The sequence below is a fragment of the Rhinoderma darwinii genome, chromosome 10 (genome assembly GCF_050947455.1).
Source record: "Rhinoderma darwinii isolate aRhiDar2 chromosome 10, aRhiDar2.hap1, whole genome shotgun sequence".
In the NCBI taxonomy this organism is placed as follows: domain Eukaryota; kingdom Metazoa; phylum Chordata; class Amphibia; order Anura; family Rhinodermatidae; genus Rhinoderma; species Rhinoderma darwinii.
In genome coordinates this window covers 63,464,004-63,484,013 of record NC_134696.1, presented here as the reverse complement: position 1 = coordinate 63,484,013, position 20,010 = coordinate 63,464,004, and the positions used below count along the sequence as shown (strand labels likewise).

Below are 20,010 nucleotides of genomic sequence, written 5' to 3'. Positions count from 1 at the left end.
GGGGAAAAAAGCTCCTGATTTTCAGACGGTTTTTGAGCAACTCACGTTTTTCGCGGCGTTTTTGGAGCTGTTTTCAATAGAGTCTATGAGAAAATGGTTCCAAAAACGTCCCAAAAAGTGTCCTGCACTTCTTTTGACGAGCCGTCATTTTACACGCCGTATTTTGACAGCGACGCTTAAACTGACAGCTCGTCTGCACAGAACATCTTAAGACCCATTGCAAGCAATGGGCAGAGGTTTGCCGACGTATTGGAGCAGTCTTTTCAGGCGTAATTCGAGGCGTAAAACGCCTCCATTACGTCTGAAAAGAGGTTTTGTGCACATACCCTTAGGGTATGTTCACCCAGAGTTTTTTGCAAGCAGAAAATGCTGCCTCAAAATTCAGTTTGGAATTTTGAGGCAGATTTGGATATGCTTGCACGCCGTTTGCCGTATTTTTCGCCTGCGGCCATTGAGCGCCGATGGGCAAAAACACCACGAAATACGCTTTCTCTGCCTCCCATTGATGTCAATGGGAGGTCAGAGACGTAAACGCCCGAAGATAGGGCATGCCGCTTCTTTTCCCCACGAGACAGTTTTTCCGCTCGCGGGAAAAAATGCCTCCGCCTCCCATTGAAATCAATGGGAGGCATTTTCGGACGTTTTTTACGACGCAGTTTCCGCGGCAAAAAACTCTGTGAACTGACCCTTATGTAGCTGAAATCACCAGATATTGACACCGTAACCTACAGAAATACAAATATGTAAACAATTAAAAATATGAAAAAAAAACAACAAAATAAGGTTTAAATCTGACAAGAGCACAAAAAATAGCGGAGGGCTGCCCCTGGAAGAGCCTTTAGCAAATTTATGAGTGCAATATAAAAGGTACAAATACAGATTTCAGGTACAGAGCAAGTACTGAGGTGTATTAGCCAAATAAAAGCTAGCAGATGGGAAGTTGAGAAATTATTTAGACGCCGGAACTGCCGGCAAGAGAGGATAGTGCAGCATTATGAAGGGGAGAATTGTTTGCGCATTTCTGTGTTTAATTCAATCACCCCACGTATAAGGAAATCTTTGCCTGGTATTAGACTCCCAATTACAAAGATCTTTAAAAAGGAAGAGTTAGTGATTTTTTTCACGCCACTGCTGTATCGAGTGGATACTGTATCTCTCCATTTTAACAAAATGAGAAGCTTGGCTTCTTGAATAAGCCAGGTAATCAGACAGTTTTTTGTCAGTTTAAATGTAGAGAAAGGTGCCTAAAGGAGAATGGTTTCATAATTAAGAGATACTGTATCAACGCAACAGATTTTGTGTATTTCTCTCTTGACTGTCTCTCAGAAGGGCATGATCCTCGGGCAAGTTAATGAAGGTGGGACAGCTTTCCAGGTGCAACCAAGAATCAACATTACCGGTCTGAGTCACACAAATTGACTGTTTTAGTACACAGGGGTCCTATACCAGGTCATTAGTAGTTTAATTGAACTCTCCGGAAGTCTCACACAAGTAGAGAAACCATGTAAATTACATCAGAAAGGCAATTTACCGACTCCGAGATTAAAAGTATTAAGTTCACTTTCCCATTCCTTCATATAGTATACTTTTGAGTAGGAACGGTCAAGGTGTATGACTGAATAAGATTAGACAGATTTGGTGCGAGGCATAGTAGTTGTGAGGAACTACACTACCTAACTTAGATCCCTAAGCGGTCGTGTCACGATGCAAAAAATTCAGCAGGTCTGTCTAAAAGACATGTTGTGTAGAAATGTTAAATCCAATTTATCCTCTTCAGAAAGCAAGGTGGAAAAGTCTAGTTCTGATTTCAAAGAGCCTAGTTCTTTAATAGGAGACAATAAAAAAAAAGGAGTACAATAGGAGTGCAATAAAAAACAATGCACAGAAAAACAACAAAAACCAGCAAGACAGCACTTCGATTTAGAATATATTGACCTATGCTGCCCAGACAATAGTTTTAAGTGATGCAGAAAAATATAACAAAAACAACTGCTAAGTTCCAGGTTCCGATGCATTTCTTCTGATAAATGGAACCAAACAAAAAAACAGAATTACAGCCAGGATGGCTGTGTAACAATAAAAATGCTGAAAAAAGTAGCTTATATATTAACTCCAAAAACGGTGTTAGATGGGAACAAATATGCGGACACGTGTCTGTTACATGTTGTTACTCAGGATCCCTGTCACTGCGCCAAATCCAGGGCAGATACATGATAAGTCTGTCCACATCCACAAAGTCAGTTCAATGTAGATGTAAGTAGAAGTCCTGCACTGCCATACATATGGTAGTGCTGATGTTAAGCAGGAGGAGAAATGCCTATAGGAATCACAGGGTAGGGTAAAACATAAGCTAAGGGATATATTCCTGGCTGATCTTAATTGTGCCTCTAGCTGCATGGTCTGGTGTTACAGAGGTGTTACAGAGGGAGGAGCAGAGGATCTTGTTTGATCCTCCGTCCTCCTACCCTCCAGGGGGACCATAAACAGTGGACACATCCTATGATGCATTCCCACGTCACAGAATGTTCCCATGGCCACCCCCCGCACGTGCACGAGTTTGGCACACTGATGTCATACAGTAGTGAATGCACTAAGCTTAAATAGTCAAGTGCTAGTGCACTCATCTGACCCACACTCCACCCCCCCCCCCACCTGAGGAGACCTGCCCATCAGCCCCCACCTGAGCAGAAGCTGGTTATCACCAAAGCAGGAGGCACCAGCACCACCAACCATTGAAGCTACAAGACCAGCAGTCTAAGTATCATTCCTAACCCCCTCTCAGCAGCAGCTAGATGAATTAACCTTTGCCTACACTGCCATAACTCAAGCTGCTGCATCACTCCCCACCAATAGCTTAACCCCTGCAGCTCCCTCCCACTGCATTTAAACCTATCCTACTATTACCCTGCACTACAGCAACCCTTTATTAACCCCTTTACTGCCATCCTATAACCCTCAAACGTATCCCACAAATCGCATCCTTTTGTAACTCCCTCCGCATAGCCCTACAGCCCCTTATTGTGTACAAGTGTAATCCCTGTTACAGAGACAGATAGGGGAGGGTCACAGATGTGTGAGTGAGTGTATTGTATTTTGTATGTGTATTTAGGTACATGGATGGGTACTAGAATAGGACTCTACAAGTACGGTTAATGTGTTGATTTATTGTACCACATATAGTGTTCGTATACTCATTACATATCGATAGTTATCATATATAGTGAAGCATACAGATACTATAGCATAAATATATTTTATGTATACTGTGTTTTATAGACTAGAACCTTGACAGATATTTGAGGCCACTTAAAGGGAGAAATGAGTTTTAGTGTTTTAATAGCAAAGGAGGCGCCGAAACAAACAATTTCAGATTAACAGAGATTAAGTTTGAAATTACTGACCCTACCAAACGAGTCAAATAGTTGTAGGAGCAAGTTGTTGGGTTTGATATGAAGACTACTAAATCCTCTGCGAAAGCAGTCGTCGTATGAATGTAATTTCCCACTCTCAGCCCTTGTTTATCTGAAGTTTGTCGAATTTTTTTGGATGAGCATTTCCATCGGATAATGTGCCAATAACTCCAATACAGGGGATGTGTCAGAGTAAGGGTCCATTCACACGAACGTGAATAACGTCTGTGTGCTGCGCATGGACCCATTGATTTAATGGGGCAGTTCACACATGCGTGACTCCTCACGCACCTAAGCGCCCATTGAAGTCAACGGGTGCGTGAAAATTACGCACCGCACACTGATGCACATCCGTGTGCGGCGCTTGATTTGCGCATCTATAATGCATATGAATAACACATGCCATTCCATAACGCAACACAAACGGACCAGTGAATCAAGTAAATCCGATACACTCGTGTGAATGTAGCATAAAAGGGAAAAAAAATCTCAAGGAGATGCTACATTTCTCGAGAGCAGCAATCATTCAGCTCTAATCAACATTATCGAAAGCACACGCAGTATTTTGTTTTTCTTTGCATAAATTACCGCATGTATGAGCCTTGCTATATTAAATTTCTCTTTCCTACTAAGTACTAATCCTATTTGTTTGGCTACAAACAAATCTTTCAAGACCTCTGCCATTCTAGTTGCTAGCAGCTTAGCCCACAACCTTAAATCCACGTTGAGCAGCAATCTGGGTCTAACTAGAGTTCTGGGTCTTTCCCTTCTTATGGGATAATAGAAATTTATGCCTCAAGGGCTTGTGTAGGCCAAGAAGCCTCAGCTAACGGAGAGCTACTGTACAGACCTTTAAGAGTCTGGGAAATAACATGTCATTAATTTTTTTGTATTAGACTATGGGGAACCCATCTGAACCCCGGCTTTTGCCGTTAGGGATGATGGATACAGAGAACGGTGCATAGAGCTTGGCCCTGGCAGAGTCCTATAATAAAAGGGAGCTTAATGGATTCCAGGAATGAGGATATATATAATGCAGTTTTGGAGGGGTCAGAGTTTTTGATAATTGGCCTGATAGTGTAGAGAAATTGGTAATATAAGCGAAGATCTTCAGCAATTTTTTCTGTGTCCATGTGGCAGAGTCAAGTAGAGGACTTCACAGTATGGACAAAAGGCTTTTCTGTTTTTAAGTAAAAATGTTGTAATCTTTAAGTCCTTGACCCCATGCACATAATGCTTGTACTTACATAAATCTTAGCTGTTGTCTAAGAAGAAATGTCTTCATGAGCATTTTGTAGCTTAGCATGTCTACTAAATTCTGCAAAGTTGAGATCTTTGAGAGAAGAGAATTAATGCACTTTTCTCATTGCTTTTTGAGGCCAGAGCCCCACTAATAAAGGACTCCACGGAGCAAGTCTTTATTTGACTCACATACCATAGTCTCAGAGACCTCTGACAGATTTCTTATGCATTAATACCACTCCAGAGTTGTGTATGGTTTGCGCTACATTAAATTCCAGCAGTAGTGTCTCATTTACGGTCCATGCATAGGCCCATTTATGGAGAAAGTCTAGCTGAATATTTAGAGATGGGTACATGGTCTGAAACTGTGTACACCATTTTTCCAGCTTTAACTGGTAACATTCGCTAAGAAATAAATATATCATCCAGTCTAATATGATTGATCTATACCTGAGCAACAAGTAATATCTTCCTGATTCAAATTAAAGTCTCCAAATGTCTTTGAGATTGAGAGACGTCAAGGAAAGTGTCAGCTTCCTCTATTTACGGGAGGGAGCTTGAGCGCACTAGGAGGAATCCAAGGTGGGGTCTGGAATCATGTTTATATCTCCTCCCAAAATTAGAATTCTCTGGTCAAGAGATACACTTTTTCTAGTGCTTTTATCAGCCATGAAATCTGCATGGTCTTAGGGGCATATACTGTAGATTAACAATGGTTAAAGTCTGATTCGTAATAGTTTCCTTTAGGAATAAACGCCCCTCAGTCTTTTGTTGCTAACAATTTAGAAGGTACATGGCTCCTAAAGGCTATACTGGTGCCTCTGGAGACCTTAGAGTAGGCACTATGATACCAGATTGGGAACAGAGTGCGTGAAGGTGTCGGAATAAGGTTGATGCTAAAATGTGTCTCTTGAAAAAAGACGACATCCACGTTCCCTAGTAAAAACTTGGCAACGATTTAGTGGCATATTGAAACCTCAGATGTTAAAAGAAATATTTCTAAGTGAAACCATTATGTACAATAAGTTGCTGTAGCTTGATCGCAACCACCATTTTTTTTTTTTTAGGCAAAATCTAATATGAACTTTTTCACCTGCTCTGGTTCTTTTGATCTTCTAGTAGTAAATAGGAATATATATTGAAATCGTATTGTCCTGTGCTGGAAAGGAGCAGCTTGATCAGTTTCTAGTGCCTAAAATCAGTGGCCAATATGTTTGGTGTCGGATTAAAATGGCTGCGAAGACTCTCAAAACTGGAGATAGTTTGGTTGAGAGCTTCTTTCAGCAATGAGCAAGAGCGAATATAGGACGGGCCCGCGATATCTGTGGTGGCACAGGAACTTTCATAATTGGAGTTATTCTGCAGATCTTGGTCTCGCAGGTCCTCCAGTGTCATTTTAAAAAGGCTTGATGTGAGAGTCGCACATTTTGTTGCAAAGATACTTATCTAGCTCTGATTGCGGTTTCTTTGGCTTGGGCGTTTTAGGCGCTTCTTTTGGGCTTTCTTTAACCAAATTTACCCACGTTGGGATGTTAGAATGCAGATAAGGTGAGGAATACAGATAGGTGGTGTGGTAGTATAGATCAGATGTCCATCATTCTATGAGGGCAGACAGGTAAAAAATTAAGGAGTATTCAAGGTGGATTGTCACACGCAATACTTAAACATCGAGGGCTGTGCCCTTTAAAGGTGCATATGGGGTCACCGGTACAACTCTCCTCCATAATGCCCGTCTGTGGAGTGGAGTGCAGAATCGTGTACATGCACGGCACAGAAAGCCAGCCATTCGCGCACGATCACCACGGAAGCTCGGCTGGAACGACTAGGATTACAGAAACCCCCAATCCCTGCTGTGTAACCCCTTAAACGGCACGGTCAATAGAGACCGCAAAATTTAAGTGGCTTGACAGAGGGTGGGAACTCCCTCTGTCACCGATCAACAGCCCGCGAATGCTGACTGGTTGCGATGGCAGCCAGGGGCCTAACAAAGGCCCCCAGGCCTGCCCTGCCTATATGCAGATTAGGCCGTACCAGATGCAAGACCTAATAGTTTTACACTGACCAGTGTCACGTTGGGTACGTGGACCCACTGGGCCGTACCGCCTTGACGGTATGGCAGCTGGCCAACAGGACACAGGTCAGTCTATAGTTCGTATAGTGTACCTGTGGTAGCTCAGACAGTAGCAATACAGGATCGGCTGGGACTAGGCAGCAGGCAGGCTCCAGGCGTTGTGGAGAAAAACAGGCGTGGTATACAGCACGACTTTAGCTCAACACGGTACTTGACCAAGGTAGCACGGGATACAGGTTACAGGTAGCAGGAATGTGAAACACTGGGAATTGGGAAACACTAGGAGACCATTTGCTTAGACAGACTAGGGTACGACAACAATGCTCACGCATTGCAGGTAGGGGCACAGCCCTTCTTATAGCCCAGGGTGCTCTGGTAGCAATCAGCTCAATATCCCACCTGTGTGCGCTTTGGTTCCTTAAGTCTGACGTTACAACAGGTAGTAATGCTTTGGTACACCGAGTATACCAAAGCATATTTGCGATTTTTTCAAATCTGACATGCGTCACTTTATGTGGTAATAACTTGGGAATGCTTTTACCTATCCAAACGATAGTGACATATTGTACTTTATGTTAGTGGAAAAATTTGGTCGATAAATTCAGCATTTATTTTTGAAAAACACCTAAATTTTGAGAAAAATGCAAAAATTATAATTTTTTTAAATTTAAATGTATCTGCTTGGAAAACAGATAGTAATACCACTCAAAAAATAGTTACTAGTTAACATGTCTACTTTATGTCGGTATAGTTTTTTTGAACATTCTTTTATTTTTACACGATGTTACAAGGCTTAGAGCATTACCAGCAATTTCTCACATTTTCAGGAAAATTTCCAAAACCTATTTTTTGGTGGACCAGTTCAGCTGTAAAGTGGCTTTAACCCCTTCCCGACATCTGCTGTATAAATACAGCGCACGCCGGGTGGGGGAATATGGAGCAGGCTCACGGGCTGAGACCGCTCCATAGAGCGAGTGTGTCGGCTGTGTGTTACAGCCGACACTTCCGGGTAACGAGCAGGATCCCGTTCGAGCGCGATCCCGCTTGTTTAACCCGTTAAAATGCCGCTTTCAATTGCGATCGCGGCATTTAAATGACTAAAAACAGGGGGGCGATACCCTGTAACGTCCCAACGGCTCCCCCGCGGTGAGACTGGGGGGAGCCGTTGGTGGTCACGGCTGCCTGGGGGCCTGACGAAGTCCCCCAGGTCTGCTATCTTTGTACTACTATGAAGCCCTGTCAGAATCGCGATATACTGCAATACATTAGTATTGCAGTATATCGTGCAAGCGATCTAACGATCACTGGTTAAAGTCCCCTAGGGGGACAAGTAAAATAAAAGTAAAAAACCCCCCTTTTCCCATTTTCCCTCAAGCACAATGTAAAAAAAATAAAAAGCTAACATAACTGGTATCAACGCATCCGTAAAAGTCTGAATTATTACAATATATCATTATTTAGTCCGCACAGTGAAGAATTGCTGTTTTTTGGTCCCTTCTCCAACAAAAAAATGAAATAAAAAGTAATCAAAAAGTCACACGTACCCCAAAATGGTACCAATATAAACTGCAGCTCGCCCTGTAAAAAATAAGCCCTCACACGGCTGAATTGACAGAAAAATAAAAAAGTTATGGCTCTCAGAATGTGGCGACAAAACTCAAATTTTATTTTTAACAATCAGTTTTTTTCCTTGTAAAAGTAGTAAAACAAAGAAAACGATATAAATTTGATATCGCTGTAATCGTATTGACCCGCAGAATAAAGTTAACATGCCGTTTTAACCGTACAGTGAACGCCGTAAAAACAAAATCACCCAAAAGGTTGAGGAATCGCTGTTTTTTTTCCTATTCCACCCCACATATATATTTTTTCTCGTTTCTCACTACATTATATTGTGAAAGGGTACAAAAAAATGGTGCTGTGAAAATCTACAACTCGTCCCGCAAAAAACAAGCCCTCATGCGGCAATATTGATGGAAAAATAAAAGAGTTATGGCTTTTGGAAGGTGGGGAGGAAAAAACAAAAGTGAAAATCCGAAAAATGGCTGCGGAGGGAAGGGGTTAAGGGCCTTATATATTAGAAACCCCCATAAATCACCCAACTTTAAAAACGGCAGCCCTCAAAGTTTTCAATACAGCATTTAGAAAGTTTAACACTTCAGGTGTTTCACAGGAATTACAGAACGTGTAGGTGAAATGTATAAATTATTATTTATTTTTTTTTTAGAAAATCCATTTTAATCCAATTTTTCTGTACCACAGAAGGTTTTACCAGAGAAATGCAACTCAATATTTATTGCCCAAATTCTGCAGTTTTTAGAAATATCCCACATGTGGCCCTAGTGTGCTAATGTACTGAAACACCGGCCTCAGAAGCAAAGGAGCACCTAGAGGATATTGGGGCCTCCCTTTTAATTGAATATATTTTAGGCACCATGTCAGGTTTGAAGAGGTTGTGTGTCAAAACAGTGAAAACACACTAAGAAAAGTCACCATTTGGCAAACTACACTCCTCAAGGAATTTCTATAGGGGTATAGTGAGAATTTTTACCCCACAGTTTTTTTTGCTGAACTTAGCGGAATTAGACTGTGAAAATGAAAATTTTCATATTTTTTTTACAATAAAACGCAGAATTGATCTATTTTTACAAGGCATAAACGAGAAAAAACACCCCAACATTTGTAAAGCAATTTCTCTTGATTATGGCACTTTGGAACTTAAGTTTGCTGGAAACGAAAACCATGGAAACGCCCCAAAAAAGTGACCCCCATTTGGGAAACCACAGCCCTAAAATAATTTATATAGGGGTATAGTAAGCATTTTGATCCCACAGGTTTTTTTTGCTGAATTTAGTGGAATTAGGCTGTGAAAATTTCTATTGTTTTCTATTATTTTTTTTTCAATGTTCAAAGAGCGCTATAAATGACATTTAATATATTCTGCAAATCCATGCGATTACGACGATACCGTATGTATCTAGTTTTTTTTATGTTTTACGGTGTTTGCGCAATAAAATGACTGTTTTCAAAAAATTATTTTGTTTATGTGTTGCCATATTCTAAGAGCCATAACTTTTTTATTTTTCCATCAAGAAAGCCTAGTGAGAGCTTGTAGTTTGTATTTCGCTATGTACTGTGTAAATGAATGGGGAGAAGTGTATCACGCTGATTGGTCAGCGTCATACACTCCTCTGTACAACGCCCACTTGGCCAAAAAGTAAAACACGCCCAGTTGTTAATTAAGAAATGCATTAGCATAAAGCTAATATAGGTCATAACTCCGTCAAAAATGATTATTTTATTAAATAAAAAAACACTGCTGTAATCTACATTACAGCGCCGATCACATGTACAATATAGGCCACTTATAATGTGGTGACAGAGCCTCTTTAAGGCCAAAATAGGCCTGGTCCTTAATGGGTTAAGGGACGAGGCTAGGTTCAGGGAGTGGTGTCACTGAACAAATAATGTTGTTCCTTTTAGTGGGGGTCTCTAGAATCCATATTAGGAAGTGTCCTTTGATTATGCAAACAGGCTGATTGTTGTGCCTTAGGGGATCTGTTGGTAACAGGTTTGAGGAGCCAAGTTTTAGACACTAAATGTTAGCTATATCAAGGCCTCCCTGAAGTCCAGAGGCTTCTTGACCAAGAGGGTAATTATTAAGCAGGTGATCTAACCCACCGATGGTCATGATGTAAGCCTGTACTGATGTCCTGCAGTGGTACAGAGGGCTTTTTTGGGTAGCTGGGGAGGCATGGAATGCTCCAGGGAAGACCGCAAACTCCAGGCTGAAGGAGATGGACGCCGGATGGCTAAAAATTGGCAGGCCTGCTAGAAAACGAGGCCACGGCTGGGCAGTCCGATGTAGACCTCGGTGGCACCAGGAACACCTAGGATCTGGGCTGGTACTCCATCCAGAAGGTGTGGCATGCATGTAGTTGATCCCACAGCTTTAGTGGTATTAGGCCACTGGAAGGGGGAGATGGCAGTTTGAGAGCGGCGCACAGCTAGAAACTTAGGCCGTGCCTTCAGTGATGCCTTTAAAATGCTTTAAAAATTATTGTTACAGTCTAGGAGAAAGATTATGATAAATGGCTGTGGCTTGTATTTCTCTAGGCAGGTGGATTTCGGCAGATAGAGTGTAAGGGTATGTTCACACAGTTTTTTGCAGGCAGAAAATGCCAGTTTTTTAAAGTGGTTTTGCGCCACACGCGTTTTTTGAGGCTTTTTTTTTTAGCTGTCTCTTCAACAGAAAGGAGTAACCGCGAGCGTTTTTTGCAAAAAACGCGTAAAAAATTGCGGCAAAAAAAGCGTTTATTTCCGTCTCCCATTGATTTCAATGGGATTTTTGATGCGGAAAACGCCTCAAGTTAGGGCATGTCGCTTTTTATCACGAGACGGTTTTTCCACTCGTGGGAAAAAACACCCCCGCATCCCATTGAAATCAATGGGAGCCATTTTCGGCCGTTTTTTGGGGCGTTTTCCGACGCTTTTTCTGCATCAAAAAACTGTGTGAACTGGCTCTTCGGGGGCATGGATTCTGTGTGTCCACTCTGGTTGCCGCGCTAGTCACGCCCCCAAATATTTCTTAGTTAGCCATAGTTGCACAGCAGAAATGTGTTTTATTTAGGCAGGTGGCGGGTCATAGTAAACAGGAACTCAGGAGAGGTATGTTCTTCTCAGGCTGCCATCTGACCAGGCACACACAGCTGCTGCGCTGCATTTCTTGTTTTTATTGTTTATTCCTTTTTTACATATTTAAATCCCTCTGTTTTGAATATTTACAGCACCCTGGAAGTTGAAGGCGCTAACAAATGCATTCCATAAGAAACAGTAGCACAATGCATTTAAATGGAATTACCTTCAGAAAATTGTAATGATTTTCTAAGTCTTCATCTGTAAAGCCTGTTCCAATCTAAAAAAAAATAATATATATATATATTTAAAAAAGTTACAAATGTACATCTGTCCTCTATTCCCTACACACTCCAATCAATGCCAGGCTATATGGGGACATACTCTTGAAAGACAGACTGGGTGAGATTTATTAAAGCCGGCGTTTCATACGCCAGTCTTAATAAACAGTCTGTAGGAGTAAGATGCGACACATTAAGAGGCGAGTGCGTCTTTATAAATGTTTTGCATCCTTCGCCTGTCTGCGTGCGACAATTGTGGTGTAACAGGGACGCAGGGAGTGCAACTGCGACCATGCTCAATCCACCTAGAAAAAAAGAAATTGTTTTTTTTACGGATGGCCCCGTCCTTATTTCTTTAACCCCTATTTAAAAATTGCCGATGGCAGCTTTTAACGCCCACGGCAGTGTTAAAGGGGTTTTCCAGCGTCTGACAACTGATGACCTATCCACCAGATAGGTCATCAGTACATGATCTGTGGGCGTCCGACACCCAGGCCCCGCACAGATCAGCTGGTCTGATGCATTCATGCACCGGACGTACAAGCCGGAAGCAGTTAGCTCTGGCCACGGAATAGCGGCCGTGCTGCAGCTCTGCTCCTATTCAATTGAATAGGAGCAGAGCTGCAGTACGACCGCTGCGCTTTGTACAGAGCCAACTGCTTCCGGGCTCCGTCCATAGCATTATGTGCCACAACATCCGGTGCCCGTAGGCCACCGGAGCGGCTTATTGGTGCGGGGTCCGGGTGTCGGACCCGCACCGATGACATACTGATGACCTATCTGGTGGATGGGTCATCAGTGGTCAGATGGTGGACAACCCCTTTAAATGCCCAACAGTGGCGATAGGCCTTTTCTGACTTTCTATGGCAAAAAGTTAAAAATATCCCCCCTAAACGTCTATGTTGATAAATATCCATAGTTGTTTTTTTTTGCAGTGTGTAATCAGACTGAAAGTACTAAAAAAAAACCTGCTCATATGCAGTTGTACACAAGATGAGTCACTAAGGTAGTAAAGGGCAGGCTTGACAATGTGACCTTTGCGCCATGCACCTACTCCGGTGTTCTGTCTGCATACTGTGTGATACTGTAAACCCATTAAATAAATAACAATCTGCAGCCACTATACGACTTTCCTAATTCAACAGCCTCCAAAAATTGGAGGCCAGTTCAGCACCCAAATAAATGAAATAGTAACACTACAGTTACCTATGCTCATTTAGTAGTAGTCCTAATAAAAAATTACTAATACTTACTGACACTGTTCCATTATTGTAATAGAAGAAATCCAAGGCACCAGAGATTCCATAAATACTATTAAAAGAGGTCACTATTGTGATATTAGAAGCACCATTAGGCCATGTCTACTAATTCCCAGTGTATATGTCCTAAATCCCCATATAAAGTCATAATTTATCCTGTAAAAAGAGGAACCATGACACCAGTGGGAGAAAAGGCATAGAAGATTCAATTTAACCTCATCATCATCTAGTATTTCAGACAAACCTTGCAGATGGTCTGATATTCTTCACTTTCTTCATCATATGATGCAAGTAGAAATCCTCCATATATGCCCGTTCGCTTTCCTTTTCCCAAATAACCACCAATTACCACCAGATCCAGGGTGTCCCCTAAACCTTCTAAATAATCCTTCTTCAGCTAAAAAAAAAAAAAAGATAAAATAATAAAGTAACAGCCAAGATCCGAAATGAAAAATATGCAATTCGACATTTTTGTCACATGCAAATATGATGCCATAAAATGATTATAAACTGCCATTCAGACCTTCATCTCACAGTTAAAGGGATTTTCCTACTAATGGCTGTCGAGCATGCACACTGCCCCTACATTCACTACCAGAGTGACAGAAATAGCCTAGTGACGATTTACTCTCCCCTTTTCCTTTCATACACATTTTCTCTCTCCTGGTTGAACTTGGTGGGCATATGTCTTATCAACCAAACTATCTAAAACAGGAAAAGTTTTCAAAGGAATCGCTCAGTAGTGCACCGCTGATTGAAAAGAGTGAATTGGCAATGAAAATCCGCAAGAGAAATGGACATGCTGCGGATTCTAAAATCTGTACCGCAGGTACAATTTCTAATGAATAATAGAGGGTCTTTTTTTAATATTTCTTCCAGTAGATTTTCTTTAATATAATTTTAAAGTGGCTCAAAACCAGATCTTTACATCAAGGTAAACTGTAGTTGGATAAAGGTGTCTTCATGCCATCCTTTGCTTAGGGCTACAGCTGTCAAATTCATTAACAGGGTTACAGCTGAAAGAATATTTACCATCATGATATTTTGTAAAAGAATTCTGTTGAGGACTTTATTAGACCCAGCCAATATTCTAGATAAAACATACGGTTTCTGTGTAACTAATGGTTATTACCATTTTTGAACTGGCTTCAAGAACTGGGTAATATTTATCAAGGTCAGTGTCAAGTTACTTATAAACTGTAATTTATAGGTGATTTTCACTATGGACAATCTGTGTTTGTAAGAAGGGTCAATTGACAATAAATAGATCATATAGTGTCCCACTGCTGGGACTTCTAGTGGTAAGCTGTAATCCGTGGAGCAATCCGGAAGCAAATGTATGATGGCGCTGAAGTGAAATTACAGAGAGAATGAAGCATTGACATCAATAGGCTGTCCCTGTGATGCACGGAGATGTTGGGTGCTCCAAAGAGAGATGTTTCTTTATAGCTGATCTTGGTTTTGGTGAATATAGAGGAGGTTCCTTCTGTCCATTATTTCAGAATTCCCTCATAGGGTATTTGGAAATGGGTTTAGGAAATCTCAATGAAAGGGGGAAAAAAAGGTGCAAGATGTGCCGTTTACAATGTATTACATTTTCTAAATAATTAGAAATGTACTCTTATTGTTAACAGTTAAAAAGATTGCATGAGGTTTTAAAAAAGTCTCCTGTAATTTTTTGGTCTTAAAAGGATAGTGAGTGACACCCAACATCCCACTTCCTAGTTTTAATTGCCAGCGCGCAATCTCTGTGGCAGTTTATGGACGTAATTGATATATTTAAGCCATCCACAAGACCGCCATGCTGTGCTAGTGAAATGTGTTCTGTAGGCAGTGCACGTGTGGCTCACACCAAGCATGGTTTCTCATTGTGTCCAAAGTTATATTTAATTTTATTTTTTGTATTTCCCGTTTTTTCTTTTTGTTTCTCCTCTCTTCCAACAGGGGGTAGTAGAGGTGGTTGGCATTGTGGGTGTATAAATATGTCTAGTGATTCTATTTTATGCATAATTGCATTTTTATGAAAGACACAAATAAAATATAATCAAAAGTATATATTATTTAGGAGGGTTACAGTCACTCAAATTAAATACATTTTCTATATAATACAACCCGTTTAAGAGCTCAGTTAGTTAATTTGCAGTCACACTGGTTGGGAAAAAAATCATATCCCAGTATGTCAAAAAAACATTTCTTGGTATAGATCAAAGAGGTGTATTAAAGTACCTCTAGTGACACATTGGAGAGCAGGCCTGTATATTCCATCAGACATAACAGGCACTTACGTCTGATGGGTAAAGTAAAAAGAAATAATACTGGGATCCTAATAATTTTTTTTTAAAAAAAAGGTTTTATTTTTGAATTTTAAAATACAAAAAAACAAAAACCTTATAACGTTCCACAGTCCAAGAAATAAAAATCAGCATAAAAAGCATATTTCCAAACTTGTTGTATACACGTCCATGAAAGCATACTGGAAACAGTACTTCATGAGGCTGTGAGGTAATTACACAACTCAGCCCAGCATGCAAGAAAATACATATCGGGACAAGTCTAGAATCACAAAGCTTTCATTCATTTGCTGCTCCCCGGGCCCCTCCACATTAATCAGTTTTAACATTATTTTTTTCCCTAGTGAAGTCAATAATGCATCATGAATGCAGGTGGGAATTCACATGGGAAAGTATGGTTTTTCACAGTTCCATTTTAATATCTTAAATTAATCACAAAAGTATAGTACCGATGCGAATACCGACCTTTAACCAATTATGAGAACGCTTCGCAATTTCATATGTTGCATTCTGGTCCAGCGTTTTTACCATTAAACCTTCACAAGAATCTAAATGGGGCAGGAAAAGGCAGGTGAGAAAGAACAACCAGTAATTTAAATTTATTTAAACGTAAACAGGAGGACATATTTTACACTTCTGGAATACCTTTTATAGACTGATCAAGAAATTCAGAAATTTCATCTGTGTTTGAAGTATCCATATATGTAGCAAACATAAATTGTCCTTCCTGTTCAATAAAGGATTCTCTTAGTAGTTGCCTCCGTTTAGAAAACGGTTCTTTAACTAGAGACTAGAAGGAAAAAACAGATAATTTCTCAAAAATATATATTTTGTTCACATAATTATTAGTGCAGCGACACTTTATGGTCAAATGTATATGACCACATGTATATGAACACTCCCTCGTAATTATGGAGTTCAGGTGTTTCAGCCACAGCCATTGCAAAAATGGATAAAATCAAGCACACAGCCATGCAATTTACATAAACCAACATGGGACGTACTGAAGAGCTCCGTGACAAACTTAAGACACCACACATATAATGGGTGGAAACGTTGCCATCTTTTGCTTGATGAATGAACAAAAACCTTTTTTTGGCAATTTTTGGAGATTTGTGCTGTTGTCCGACCATTGGTGAGAGGATTACATTAGACCAGATGCGGTTTTGTTCGATATAGGACAGCGTGACAACATCCCATTATTCAGGACCTGTGCTGCTTCACTTCCTTTTAGTTTTTAAACAGGGCACGGTCATAGGAATGCAACAGGACAGTTTGTGAAACTTCTGATATAGCAGATATCTGCCCCAGTCACCTGTGTGTGCTATTATTGTGAAGTGGAAGCTGCTTGGAGTAATAGCAGCTTAGCCTTGAAGTTATAGACAACATAAACTCACAGAGCAGAGCCATCAAATGCTGAAATGTGTGTAATGTAAAAATCTATCTTTCGTTGCATCTTTTATTTGGTGTGGAGAAACTCGAGTAACCTGCACAGAAACCTGACCTCAACCACATCGAACACTATTGTGATGAATTGGAACTCCGACTGCGAGTCAGGCCCTCTCGTCCAACATTAGTGCCTGACCTCACAATCGCTTTTCTGGATGAAGCACAAATTTCAATAGACATGCTCCAAAATCTTGTGGCAGGCCTTCCCAGAAGAGTGGGGTCTGTTATAGCTGCAATATGGGCCCAACTCTAGATTAAAGATCATGGTTTTGTGTGTGATGGCCATACAGCGCATCTTGTCTGAGCTGTTGTACTGAGCTTTACAACAGAAGTACCAGATATTTTCGATATAGCAAATACAGTACATGGACTAAAAACCAAAACCCCCCCCCAAAAAAAAAAAAGAAGAAAAGTCACTGACCTATAAGACTAAATGGATTTGTGGTGTATTGTCCATGGCAGAATACAGTAGCATCGAAATGGATGAGATTTGGTAAAATCTCATCCACATGCAGCGGAAATATTCTGTGTTTATTTCTGCTGTGGAAAGTGCGTGAATTTGTTGTAGATTTTCACCACCGAGTTCAATGTGGGAAGAAGAAATCTGCAAGTAAATCCAAGTGTTGCAGAATTTGCTGAGGATTACCTGGAGATCTGCAGCAAAATCTGCAAGCCCAGATAGTTAAAAGAAGTTTAAAATAAAAGAAACACTAAACTTACCTTCCCTGGGCACTGTACACCTGCATCCAGTGATGGGTCAACACTACTACAAAACTACCACAGTCAATCACAGACTGCAGCCGTCACACGTGATGACGCATCATCGCTGGAGGCAGGGTGTACAGAGACAGTCAGAGGACAAGGGCAGTGTTGCCATGGTAGAACCAGAATTGTGTTGGTTTTTTTTTGTTTAAAGACACCGAAGGGAGACCCGCACCAAAAGCTGCATGATTTGGTTCGGATTTGACACTACGGCTTTCACTGGATAAGGATACTTTAGTATAAACCTTTTTTGGCACATTATCGCCATTGCACTAATTTAACAATGTACAAATGTGCTGTAGTGAATTGTAATTTTAATATAAATAAATATAATGCCAGGATTGCTGTTTTTTGGACACCCCTATTCCCAAATGTGATTGTCCCGCAAAAAACAAGCCCTCACAGGGCTCCGATGAAAAAATGAATAAAGTTATGGATCTCAGAACATGGCAACAAAAAGGGCATAAAATGGGTTCCACAATGGGGATAAGATTAGGCACCATTTATCATTGCGACACTGGCCACATCTGTATACTATTTATCCCATTATTAAACCACCACATTATGCCCTGATGAACTTCACCAGGCTTAAAGAGGCTCTGTCACCAGATTTTGCAACCCCTATCTGCTATTGCAGCAGATAGGCGCTGCAATGTAGATTACAGTAACGTTTTTATTTTTAAAAAACGAGCATTTTTGGCCAAGTTATGACCATTATTGTATTTATGCAAATGAGGCTTGCAAAAGTACAACTGGGCGTGTTGAAAAGTAAAAGTCCAAGTGGGCGTGTATTATGTGCGTACATCGGGGCGTGTTTACTACTTTTACTAGCTGGGCGTTCTGATGAGAAGTATCATCCACTTCTCTTCAGAGCGCCCAGCTTCTGGCAGTGCAGACACAGCCGTGTTCTCAAGAGATCACGCTGTGTCGTCACTCACAGGTCCTGCATCGTGTCAGACGAGCGAGGACACATCAGCACCAGAGGCTACAGATGATTCTGCAGCAGCATCGGTGTTTGCAGGTAAGTCGATGTAGCTACTTACCTACAAATGCTGATGTTGCTGCAGAATCAACTGTAGCCTCTGGTGCCGACACGATGCAGGACCTGTGAGTGACGTCACAGATCTGCACTGCCAGAAGCTGGGCGTTCTGAAGAGAAGTGGATGATATTTCTCTTCTCAACGCCCAGCTAGTAAAAGTAGTAAACACGCCCCGATGTACGCACATAATACACTCCCAGTTGTACTTTTACTTTTCAACACGCCCAGTTGTACTTTTTCAAGCCTCATTTGCATAAATACGAAAATGGTCATAACTTGGCCAAAAATGCTCGTTTTTTAAAAATAAAAACGTTACTGTAATCTACATTGCAGCGCCTATCTGCTGCAATAGCAGATAGGGGTTGCAAAATCTGGTGACAGAGCCTCTTTAAATATGCCCCCACATTATAAACTGAAATGCCAGTAAAACCCCAACTACTACTAAGCAAAATCCGCACTCCAAAAGCCAAATGGTGCTCCCTCCCTTCTGAGCCCTACTGTGTGCCCAAACAGAAGCTTACAGATACATATGCGTCATTATCTTACCCAGAGAACTTGCTTAAAGGGAATGTGTTGCCAGAAAAACATGTTTGTTTTTTTTTTAATTAAACATTTAGTGTGTAGGTGATTAAACATTGTTCAAATTTTTTATTTTTTTTTCACGAGTCAGGAAATATTATAAATTAATTCTAATTTATAATATTTCCGATTGCTGGTCACTAGATGGAGCTATTCCCAAAATTGCAGCATTGCAAAATTGGGTAAAAAGCCCTCGCTCTAGTGAGCATCCCCCCCCTCCTTTATCCTGGCTAGTGCCGGGATAAACGAGGGGTTTGAACGGTCTAACCTCCTACACTGTGTGTCGCCATTTTTTGAGCTAACACACAGTGTAGAAGGTTTACATACAGTAGTAAACGTACACAAACACGAACATACATAGAAATCTCTTACCTGCTCCTGCCGCCGCGGCTCCCTCCGGCCCGTCCGCTCCGTCTGCTGCCGCTGGTCCAAGTGCACAAGTCCGGAAGCCGCGACCGGAAGTAGTAATCTTACTGTCCGGCCGCAACTTCCGGTCCACAGGAAAATGGCTCCGGACGGCGCGCATTTCAAATTGGACTGTGTGGGAGCGGCGCATGCGCAGTTCCCACACAGACGGCGTACATGTTAGTGGATGGAACGGGCCCCGTTCGCAGTCCCTATGGGACTGTGGCTGCCGTATTCCATGTCTGTATGTGTCGTTAATGGAAATGGAAAAAAAAATGGCAGCCCCCATAGGGAAGAAAAAGTGTAAAAATAAGAAAAAGTAAAACACAAACACACAAATAAATATAAACGTTTTTAATAAAGCACTAACATCTTTAACATATTAAAAAAAATATTGTGATGACACTGTTCCTTTAAAAAGGCTCTGTCACCAGATTTTGCAACCCCTATCTGCTATTGCAGCAGATAGGCGCTGCAATGTAGATTACAGTAACGTTTTTATTTTTAAAAAACAAGCATTTTTGGCCAAGTTATGACCATTTTCGTATTTATGCAAATGAGGCTTGCAAAAGTACAACTGGGTGTG

At 41.1% G+C, this 20,010-nt stretch overlaps 1 protein-coding gene across 6 annotated transcripts in view; it reads right to left on the bottom strand.

The window, feature by feature from the left end:
• The window catches only part of LIG1 (DNA ligase 1), a 277,726-nt gene that overhangs the window by 39,467 nt on the left and 218,249 nt on the right, over positions 1-20,010 (bottom strand). For 5 of the 6 annotated variants that reach the window (XM_075840007.1, XM_075840009.1, XM_075840006.1 and 2 more), the window contains 4 exons: positions 15,835-15,979; positions 15,655-15,737; positions 13,143-13,295; positions 11,585-11,638 (listed from right to left, as the gene is read on the bottom strand). In XM_075840007.1, the coding sequence (XP_075696122.1) occupies positions 11,585-11,638; positions 13,143-13,295; positions 15,655-15,737; positions 15,835-15,979 (435 nt within the window). Of the gene's footprint in view, positions 1-11,584; positions 11,639-12,892; positions 13,055-13,142; positions 13,296-15,654; positions 15,738-15,834; positions 15,980-20,010 lie in introns of those variants that run through there. The other variant, XR_012850873.1, reaches the window with a different exon arrangement.